This window comes from Asparagus officinalis, chromosome 8 (assembly GCF_001876935.1).
Source record: "Asparagus officinalis chromosome 8, Aspof.V1, whole genome shotgun sequence".
NCBI classification, from domain to species: Eukaryota; Viridiplantae; Streptophyta; class Magnoliopsida; order Asparagales; family Asparagaceae; genus Asparagus; species Asparagus officinalis.
Genome location: NC_033801.1, coordinates 24,117,305 through 24,128,652, shown reverse-complemented (window position 1 = coordinate 24,128,652; position 11,348 = coordinate 24,117,305). Strand labels below are relative to the sequence as shown.

The 11,348-nt window shown below is 42.9% G+C and overlaps 1 protein-coding gene across 1 annotated transcript in view; it reads right to left on the bottom strand.

Annotated features, from left to right (window-relative positions):
* LOC109821010 overlaps window positions 4,540–11,348 on the bottom strand; it is a 30,547-nt gene continuing 23,738 nt past the window's right edge. Inside the window, exon 3 of the mRNA XM_020387203.1 lies at window positions 4,540–4,699. Coding sequence (XP_020242792.1) covers window positions 4,540–4,699 — 160 coding nt within the window. The remainder of the gene's footprint in view (window positions 4,700–11,348) is intronic.

Below are 11,348 nucleotides of genomic sequence, written 5' to 3'. Positions count from 1 at the left end.
GTGATAACTTCCGCATGTTGCTTTGAAGAAATCATCAACTTGTAATCTCTTCTGTCAAAGTATTGTAAGGATTGTCATCTTGTAATCCTGGCCTTTGGCTCTTTGAGATGTGAGAATCGTCAATTTGTAACTCTTATTTGATGTTACGAAAGTAGTCAGATTGTAACTTCCATCATCAGTTGTTGTGAGAATTATTAAATTGTAACTTTCATTGATTGATATGAAAGTCGTCAAATTGTAACCTCCATCATTTGTGTTTTTTTGTGGGGATTAGTTATTTGCAGTGATTTTTAGACGGTCTACAGAAGTCCCTCCAAAGTTTTTAAAAGTTTACGGTTGACTGGAATGAATTTTTGAAATACTTTGGATCTCGACTTTGTTTGATATTGGAATCGCTGAATCCTCAACATGAAGTATTTGTTCATTACATCCGCTATAAGGTTATCGTGAACTTGGTTGCAGAAACTTGTCACGCAGGATCTGTACGAAAGTGCATGCCGTGGCTCTACTTCTAAAATGTAGGGGTGGGCCTTGCATTTTATTGCTTTGAAACACGGAGGTAAGCCTCGTGTTTAGAGATTAAAACACGGAGGTGAGCCTGGTGTTCAGGAGTTGAAACACGGAGGTGAGCCTTGCATTCAGGATTTGAAGCACGGAGGTGAACTTCACATTCAGAAGTTGAAACGCGGAGGTGAGCCTCACGTTCAGAAGTTGAACCAACTTAATATGAATGCGAACATTGCGTTTAGGTGGGATTTTTGCCTAAAATCCCGTACTGATTTGATAGCTCCATCTGTTTATAAATAGACCACCAAAGGTCAAATCAGAGTCCACCGACTCTTATTTTCATCTGATTTTCTTAACAAATTTTTTTGTTGAATTTTTTTTGTTGTTCCTATCTTCAGTGGCAATGCCAATGAAGTTGCCAGCGAGGCTAAAGCATCCGCATAGGCGTTCTGGACTCATGGATTATATCCGATAAAGAAGCCTTTAAATTTTTAGGCTAACTTTAGAGTCGCGAAGTGGTATAGGACTAGATCCCCATTACGTACTTCATATTCTCCTCGGACTTGATTTACAATAAGTTGAGAATCATTGTAAGCCTCGAGATATTAAATGTTGAGCTCCTCGGTCAACTGCATCCCTAATAGCAAAGCGTTGTATTCTGCTACATTGTTGGTGTGGGGATCGGTTAAGGAAAATCCTCTTAGGATCACATGACCACTTGGGGACACAAGCACCACCCCCACACCAGCTGTGATTTCTCCATCATGTCTTTCTCTAGATGCTCCGTCGAAGAACAATTTCCATATTTGCATGACTTCTTGAGTTATGCAAGCTTCTGCAACCTCATCTGGTAAATCTTCATATAATTTAGAAGAACCGGATACCAGATGGTCGACTAAGAGATCTGCCAGAGCTTGGCCTTTAATTGCCTTCTACGGCATGAATTGCATAGAATATTGAGATAGAATTATCACCCATTTTGCGAGGAGGTAGTTTAATGAAGACAACATCATCATGAGTACCCTTAGGAAATTACTTTAGAAATGACATAGATCGTTTGTTCGACTAGGTAGTGTTGCATTTTCTAAACAGCAAACACTAAGGTAAAACACTCTTTTTTCTACTGGATTGTACCAGTGTTTAGCACCAATCATAGTTCTGCCGAGGTAGTAGATTGCATGTTTATGACCTTGAATATTGTTTTGGGCTAGTAAAGCCTTAAGAGAATGATCCATGGCTCTCACATATAACAGGAATGAGTTTCTTGATACCGGAGCCACTAGAATGGATGGCTGGGTAATGTATCGTTTGATTTACTCAAACGCCTTTTGGCAGTCCTCATCCTAAAGGAATGAAACTCCTTTCTTCATCAAATTGGAGAACGAATGGCAGCGTCCCAAAAGTTTTGAAATGAATCTTCAGATAAAAACCAATCTGTCTTGCAAGCCTCTGAGTTCTTTGATGTTCTTCGAAGGCGGCATTTCTTGGATGACACAAATCTTTTCTAGATCGAGGAAAATCCTTTTGGATGTGACTATAAATCCAAGGAATTTACCGCTGTCTACTCCCAGGAAGGATTTAGTCATATTCATTTTCAGTTGATGTGCTCGCATAATGTCGAACATCATTTTCAGACCTGAGAGGTGATCTCCTTTCTTTTGACTCTTCATCGCGATGTCATCCACATAACATTCTACCATTTTGCGTAGATGTTCATGAAAAATTGTATTCATTACACGCTGATATGTTGCACCGGTGTTCTTCAATCTGAAAGGTATTACTGTATAACAGTATACCCCCAATGGTGTTCTACAAGCTGTATGCTTTTCATCTTCATGGTACATTTTGATTTAATTGTACCCTGAGAATCCGTTCATAAAAGACATCCGTTCATACCTACAGGTATTATCAATCATGACATATGTGATGGGGAGTGGAAATTCATCTTTTGGACATGCAACATTTGGGTCATGAAAATCGATACAAATCCGGACCTTGTCATTTTTCTTTGGTACTAGAATAATGTTAGCTACCTAATCAGGATGTTATTCTTCCCTGATGAAACCTGAATCGATAAGCTTCTTGACTTCTGATTCAATTGCTTTCATGTTCTCTGGACGGAACCGACGTTGTTGTTGTTTAATGGGTTTCATATCTGGATCGATGTTGAGACGATGCATGGCTACCTTTGGGTCCAGGCCAGACATGTCTTCATAGTTCCAAGCGGAGATATCTGTATATTCTTGGATCAGAGATATAAGGTCATCCTTCTCGGATGGTGATAAGCTTTCGCTTATAAAGATTAGTTTGGGATTAACTTCGTCTCCCATATTTATTTGGATCACTTTATCTTCAGTGGGTGACTCAAGTTGTTCGAAGCACATGTCTCATAAGATGTTAAGACGTTTGATCCATGGGCCATTGTCTGATTCTATCAACTCTTCATCATCCTCTCTATCATTATCTGGATGACTAGTTGAGGCCATGTTTATAGACATACTTTTGAAGAGTGCTCTAATGCTCACATCAGAGTGTTCCGGATGAATGGTCTTGATGCAAATATTTGTCGGCTTTATTTTCTGAAGGGGAAGGTGTTGAGACATAGCCTAGCCCTCTTTCAGTTTTATGAAAATAATCAGGAGGTTTTTTTTTTGGAGTGAAAGATCGAATTGGTGTTCGCCTTCCTTTTTCGAAGTTTAAACCTTCCTGATTATGAAAATCATAACCTATATTTCTCATCATATGGAGGGACTTAGGCCTATAATGATGGAATTGTGGGATTTCGGTGTCATCCTCTGAACTTTTCTGATTTTATAGCTCAAAGTTGACTTTCCCAAAATAGATCTGCTTTTGACCTTTCTTCTTGGCCGGGACCATGAAGAAGGCTTTCTGCATGTCTTCCATCTCCTCGAATGTGGTGAAAGATGACTTGACCAACAGATTAAGTGATGCCTCAGCAGCGTACAATGTATGCCATGGATCTGTGCTTAAATCTGTATCAACCATTGTTTTCTTACATTTAGAGAATACATCAGACATGTATTCCAAATTAAAATTTTCATTAATGTACCTCTCACCCTCACTAGGTATATCATTATTATTAAGCTCATTTTGGCTCATTACATCTGGATTCAATTCTCACAGACACTCTTCCTTGGGTTCGGGCTCGGCATCCGCTTCGTTACCACTGTTGAGATCTTCTTTTGGCTGTTCTGATTGTTGGGAGTCCAGATAGAAAACTAAGTTAGTGTGGTAGTTTTCCACCGCCTTGAATTGTTGCTTTTCAGTTATCAAGGTTCTGACTTCTCTCTCTTCATTAATATACTTCATCACTTGATGGAGGGTAGACGGGATAATGCGATTCGTATGAATCCAAGGTCGTCCCAACAATAAATTATAGGACGTGTCCGCATCTATGATGTAGCAAGTCACTTCTGACTTGAGGTCTCCAATCTGACACTTGAGTTTGATTTTTCCCACGGGCCGTGTACTATTGCATTGACCAAAGATAGTGGTCTGGGTGGAGTTTAATTGATGTAGAGGAATCCCAAAGACTTGCATGACCCTGTATGGCATGATACTGAACGCTGAACCTGGGTTAACTTGGACTCGACTGATCTCAAAAGACCCCATATACCCTGTATAATACAAGGGTCTGCCATGCTTATGCTTGATTTGCATATCTTCCTATGTGAATGATATGCAAGGCAAACTTTTAACAGCTTGAAAGCATTGTGCACAGGAAGGTCCTTTTGTAGCTTTTGAGACTACAGGAACTTGTGTGATGAAGCTCTCTGTATCCGTTAAAGCTTCAATCAGAGATTTTCTTGTGGATTTGGACAGCCTTAAAAGCTCATAAAGAATGATTCTGGCAAGAATGTTAGCCAATTGCGCTATGACATCAAAATGGAAAGATTGACTTGATCCCCCGATTTCTTGTTGGAGAAGGTTCTTGTTGTAATGAACCTCCCTCTGCTTTCCCTTGTCGGCTGTTTTCTTGGGGACAGAACCCCCGGCCTCTTCAGGCTATTCTCATGCTTCTTGAGCAGTTTGATCATACTTCTTCAAGTATGTCTTCCCCGACCTAGTGCCTAATCTGGGATTTGCTTCTTGGTCAGCGACAAAAGCAGTCCTCTCCTCTTCTAAGTCAGTGAGAGTGACCAGATGTGTATCATCTTCATCTAGAGAGGGCCTAATCATATAGGAAGATTTAACCTTGCTTCTCTTTTTCCTCCCTCACTCAATTGTCCACTGTTGATCTTTAAGCAAGTCGGGATTGTAGGTGTCTAAAAATGCCTATGGGTGCCCGCACACAGCTCAAGACAAAGAGAAGGCGATGAACGTCATTATCCGAGTCAAAGAGGATTATCCGACGCCGACAAGCGCATGAAGCGAATCGGCAAACTGTTGATGACACGACAACAAACCACCACAATGGCAAACGCCAAGTGGACTGCACGCGTCAATCAACTCAAAGCGTACAAACGCGCCCAACAGTCAGTTAACATGCACGCATCATTTAGCTCGTGCATGTCAATTAGTTCACGCGTCAATCAGTTCGGGCGCGTCGGTCAACACGCGTGCATCAATCAAACACGCGCGTATATCAACCAACGCGCGTTCTACAGTTAATCCCGCAACGAAGCGTGCAAGTCAACAAGACGATCAAATATGTAAAACGGGGAAAAATACAAGTCCCGGGTTTTGACGATTTTCTCGAGATCTTTTCAGTTCCAGAGGTTCCCAACTAACTTGATATCATCTACAAACATGGTCAGGCTGTTATTGACTAAAGATAAGGCCAAATCACTTGTTCTCATCCAAATAACCGCTTCCGAAGCCCTATAAATACAATCATATGGCCTCCTTTCAGCGGGCGGAGTTATTATCAAGACGTGGAGGTGCTGCTGGATTGAGGAGTCAAGGAGCACGAATTTCAGCGAAGGCAAATTAGATCCCGATGAACTTCGGCATAAAGAAGGAGCTATTCGAAGGATTTGAACCCCGTCCGTCCGTCCCTTGAGATTAGGCTTGGTCTTAATCTCGAGAAGAGCCCTGATTTCGCTTGGTCGATTTCAGCGCTTCAAATCAAATACTTCCTCGGCGAAGGCGAAGCTCTGCCGAACTTTTCATCAACCGGATTCAGATCTAAGGCGGTCCACGGATAAACCCTGGCACATGCAAAGATCCAACGCAAAGCAGCGGGTGATAAACGTCCTCTGCGTTTGTTTTGACGAGAGTTGTAAACTTTTGTTTTCATTGTGTAAAAGTCTTATAAAAAGACAATCTTTTTTGTTTTCATTGTAACGATTGAAGTTGTAATGAATACCGCAATGAATACATCAATTTTCGACGCAAACAGGGATGGACCCACATTATCTCTTCTTTTGGAGTGGTAAGAGGTATCCATCCTTTATCTTTCTGACCATGAAGGTCAGAGTTTTTCAGATGTAGCTCTCCTTTGGGGATAGGAACGACGCTGTTAGGAGTCGACACATGTGGAAAATTCTCGAACTGGGTCGATATCATGTTGGTATATACGGTCTTCTATTCTGATTTCAACTTGAGCACTTCGACGTCAACCAATGCATGTAGAATATTTTTAAAGATATAGCATCTGTTTGTTAAATGATACGAGTTGCCGTGTGAGCACCCTTTGGTTGCGGAATTACCAAAAGGTGGGTTGAGAAGAGGATGACCAAAACACAAGAACAATTCAGTATGGCGAAGGAAAATACCTTCTCTAGATTATGAGTATGAAAAGATTACAATCCCTCTCTCACAATCTTACTAGAATTGAGAACAACCTCCCAACTCTCCCTCTAAACCCTAATACAATTATTAGAATTCTCTCTGAGATCTGATTGTTTAGAACCCTAAAACAATCCTATTTATAGATGTGCAAACGTGGATGGCAATCTTGTAAATAAATAAGCCCAAAAGAATCAGGAATCCCTGTCAAAACAGAATCCAAAACGAAACAGGAAACCTAGAAATCGCGATTCGGTCGACCGCCAGGCTTGGTCCGGTCGACCGGCCAGAGAGTTTTCTCAAACCCTGCATCGTGCAGGTTTTCCGGTCGACCGGCATGTGTGCTGTGGTCGACCGGCCAGAGATCTGCCAGTTACCCTGTTCTTTTGCACGTTTCGCTTCTGCTGACTTCTTCCACTGTCTTTTTTGGCTCCATCCATGCTCCTATTCCCAAGATATGAGAATCTCCTATCCTCAAGCTCCCATGAGGATCGCTAAGCTCCTGAAGAGAAGATACACCCGTATCATGGGTCCCCCCTTTAGGAACTTGAAGTCCCATTCAAGTTAGAACTGAAACTGAGGGAACTCGCGAGCCCCTCCTCCTTTTCTGAACTACCTGGCCTTGCTAGGAATCTGATCTCGACGTCCGATCGGAAATAACTCATTCATCCCGCGTCTCGTCGTAGTCACTTCTCGCTCCAAGTTACAATCCTTAATCGATGGCTTTTTTGGAAGTCTAATGCACAGCGAGGCAAACTTCTTGCTTGCATTCACTAACCTCTTCGCTCGCGTCACCGTTCCCAAGCTTGTCTCCCTCGGAAGAGATGCCGAACGAAATATGAACCTTTCACCACCTTTGGTGAATATATACTTCTGAGCCCGCCTCTCGTAGATCGCATATCTATCCCATAAGTACGGATTGCCCAGTATAATCTGACAAACATCCAATGAAACTACGTCGCATGTGACCTCGTCAATATACGACTCATGGAGCGCAAATCTTACAGTGCATTGATCAACTACACATAGCTTCTCCTCCTTCTGAATCCACCCCAATGGATAGGGCTTCGGATGCTTGACCGTCTTCAGACCCAGCTTCTGAACCAAAGCTTCGGATATCAAATTCTTCTCGCTGCCCGGATCAACTATGGCATCAACCAAACTGGTATTCACTTGCAATTTAAGAACAAAGAGCTGCTCTCTCGGGTCATTGTCCTCTTTCGTGGCCTGTTTCCCCGTCATAAGATTGAGACTGCTATTAGGCTCTGTCATCCCCGGGACTTCTTTCGGACCTTGAGCTATCATGTATGCCTTTTTCTCCTCCTTCTTCTTCAACCCTCTTGGTTTGAGATGAGGATACTTCTCCCAGCACCGATCAGCTTCGTGCCCTGTCTTCTCGCAGTGACTACAAATCAGCCCTGCTTTCCCTGGATCACCCTTCTTCTTCTCCTCCTTAAACTGAGAACCACTAGACTCGCCTCCAACTTGCTTTGCATCCCCCTTTGCTTCGTTGCTCTTCTTTTGCTTGCCCTCAATGGCAATGGCCTTCACGCTCGCATCTGCAATAGTCTCGACCGTGAATAACCTCATCTCCTTTCGGATGTAATCGCTCAATCCCGCCATATACTTCATGAACACGGAATATTCCTCTGTCTCAATGTTAAGGACCATCGCCTGCTGCTGGAACTCCGTAGTGTATTCTTGAACGGTTTGATTGACCCTTTGGCGCAAGCCGTACCACTTGTACCAACGTTCTTCAAGGAATCCCACCGGATAGAACTGTTTCCTAAGTAGTTCCTTGAACTTGTTCCACGATACCGCTTTCTTCTCCTGTTTACAATAGGATTTCCACCACGTCAACGCGTGCCCTGAAAGCTTTAATGTCGCGAACACAATCTTCTCTTTTGACGAATAGCCATAAAGAGTAAAATACGTCTCCATCCGCTCGATCCAGTCATCAAGCCTCTCGACGTCCCACTGAGGGCTGCGTTCAACTTGGCTTTCATGGAGCTCATGCTTGGGCTCGTGCATGTGAGGCACGCGTTTTGAAGAAATACTGATACAAGTCGTCGTGCGAGCACTCTTTGGTCGCGGAATTACCAAAAGGTGGGTTGAGAAGAGGATGACCAAAACACAAGAACAATTCAGTATAAGGCGAAGGAAAATACCTTCTCTAGATTATGAAGAACAAAAGATTACAATCTCTCCCTCACAATCTCACTAGAATCGAGAACAACCTCTCAATCCTCTCTAAACCCTAATCTCTCTTGATTAGAATCTCTCTTGATCACTTCTCTCTGAGATCTGATTGTTTAGAACCCTAAAACAATCCTATTTATAGATGTGCAAACGTGGATGACAATCTTGTAAATAAATAAGTCCAAAAGAATCAGGAATCCCTGTCAAAACAGAATCCAAAACGAAACAGGAAACCTAGAAATCGCGATCCGGTCGACCGCCAGGCTTGGTCCGGTCGACCGGCCAGAGAATTTTCTCAAACCCTGCATCGTGCAGGTTTTCCGGTCGACCGGCATGTGTACTGCGGTCGACCGGCCAGAGATCTGCCAGTTACCCTGTTCTTTTGCACGTTTCATTTCTGCTGACTTCTTCCACCGTCTTCTTTGGCTCCATCCATGCTCCTATTCCCAAGATATGAGAATCTCCTATCCTCAAGCTCGCATGAGGATCGCTAAGCTCCTGAAGAGAAGATACACCCGTATCATTAAATGTCCAAGCATTCTGTGATTGAGGCAATAGTTAGGATCATCTACTTTTCCCACTTCTTCAGGTCTCTTTACATCAGGAAGATGTAACTTGTTATTCTTCTGAAGTAGCTTGAATAGAGTAACCACAAGATCATCTTTAAAAGAGTATTGCTTGGCTGCTCTCGGTTAACCCGATTCCTTGCCCTGCTTAGCAGGTGGCACTTGAGTATTAGTATCAGTACCTAGGGTATCCTTTCCTTTTGATCAGGGAGCATTACATTAACTACGATGTACCAGCTTCTTCTGTTTACTTGTCTCCTTAGCTTTGATCCGGGTAACAAATTCTTCCGCTTGTTCTCCTTGAGAGGCCAGTGGTTTCCAGGAATGGCACTCTGTGACCCCTATTTGAGCTAGGAGGTTGGTCTACAAATTATGCCGATAGGTTTCTACCAGAGTAGCCTGTGTCATACCCGACGACCATCACACATGCTTCAGAATCTTTCAACGAAGGCTTTAATAGACTCTCCCTTCTTCTGTTTGGTGGTAAGAAGGGTAAGGATAGAGACTTCTGTGTCATCTTCGAAGAACCTGGCCAGAAATACCCTTTCTAAATCTGCTCACTTCTGAATAGATCCGGCAGGAAGTTTCATGAACCATTCAAAGATAACCCCATTAAGGATGCCAATGAATAAACGAGTCAAGATTGTTAGACCCTAGGGGGAGGGGTGATTAGGGTCTTATGCTAATCTAATCTAATTTTATGCCAATTTAAACTAATTAATAAATTATTCTTGCAAGATAGATATACAATATGCTACAAACAAGAATAAGCAATATGAACAAAGATAAATATCCTAGAAATGAGATATACTATAGGATATATGCAATGATATATAATTAACACAAGGGAAAACAATCTAGATAGTGAGCAATATAATTAACAAGCAATATACAAAGGCGATGAACAAAAAAATAAGTGCGCCAATGTAATCACAAACAAACGATATGATTACGGAGTTCGGTCCCCACAACCTACGTCTCCACTCCTCACCTCGAGGAGATCTCCACTATCACAACCGGGTTTTCTACGTTCACCCGAAAGTGGCTGAGCAGGAGGCTTAGCTTCGTTTGGTAGAGAGGTACCAGAAGTTGAAGGCTCCAGAGTTTTACGGTTCGACGGACTCCATTGCGGCACACAAATGGAAGGAATATGTGAGTAACATCTTAGATATTCTGAATGTTAATTCTGTACAGAAGAAGAGGCTAGCGGCTTTCATCCTCAAAGGCGATGTAGGGGGATGGTATAGACTTCGTTTCACCCCAGAGCGGAGGATGCCGGTCTTGTGGGAGACTTTTATATTTCTTTTTGATGAACAGTATGTTTCGGCTACAGCGAAAGCCAGAAAAGAGTTAGAGCTTGCTCGATTAGAGTAGGGGGATATGTCTGTCATGGACTTTGAGAGTAAGTTCATGTCATTGCTTATGTTCATCGGTATGTGGCACACAGAGGAGGGTCGGGCTCAGAAGTTTTGTTCAGTGCGAGAGGTGGCAGATGCTGCCATGGCTCAGGAGACAGATACAGCGATATTCATCGAGGGCAAGGACAATGGTAAGTCAGGACAGTCCGAGGACAAAGGAAAGGGTAAAAGACCATTTGGAGGCTCCGAGGAGATCTCCACTATCACAACCGGGTTTTCTACGTTCACCCGAATAACGTTTACACCTCACAATACGGTTTTCTAGTTTATCGAAAACTCTACAACTCACACACTCTTGCAATCTCACTCTACACCCTCTCAAGTGTTGAACTAGACATGTCTCCCTCAAGTGCTCGGATACAACCTCTCCCTAGGTTCGTCAACCGACGCCACTCCTCTTAGGACGATCCTCGACTCTTGCCACACACTTCTCTCGGTGTACAAGTGTATTACAAAATGAATCTCATAATTGTAGGCATATAAAATTGCTTATAGGTCCCTTAACACGGCTCAACACAAACTAATGAACCATCGGGCGACGTATCTAAGCACGAACGTCAGTCCACAACACCGAAGCCAAGTGACACGCAACGAAGCGGATTAACAAGGCTACGAAGTTGACGAACCGCACGTGAACAACGGAATGAATCCACTTGCGTGCGGAATCAAGCCAACGGGTTGAGGAGTCAACGAGTCATCCAACCATATAACGGATTCGAACTCAGACACCAAAGCCGATTTACTGCCTAATCGGGATCCAGACTTCTAAATCAGGATTCAGAACAAATCGGGGTTCAGAGCAACGCCACAGGCGAACTCGGATGAATCGCGATCGAGTCACGATCAGTTTTGGAATCAAGCTCAGAATCGGATTTATTGCCAAATCAGGAATCAAGTCAATGAATCA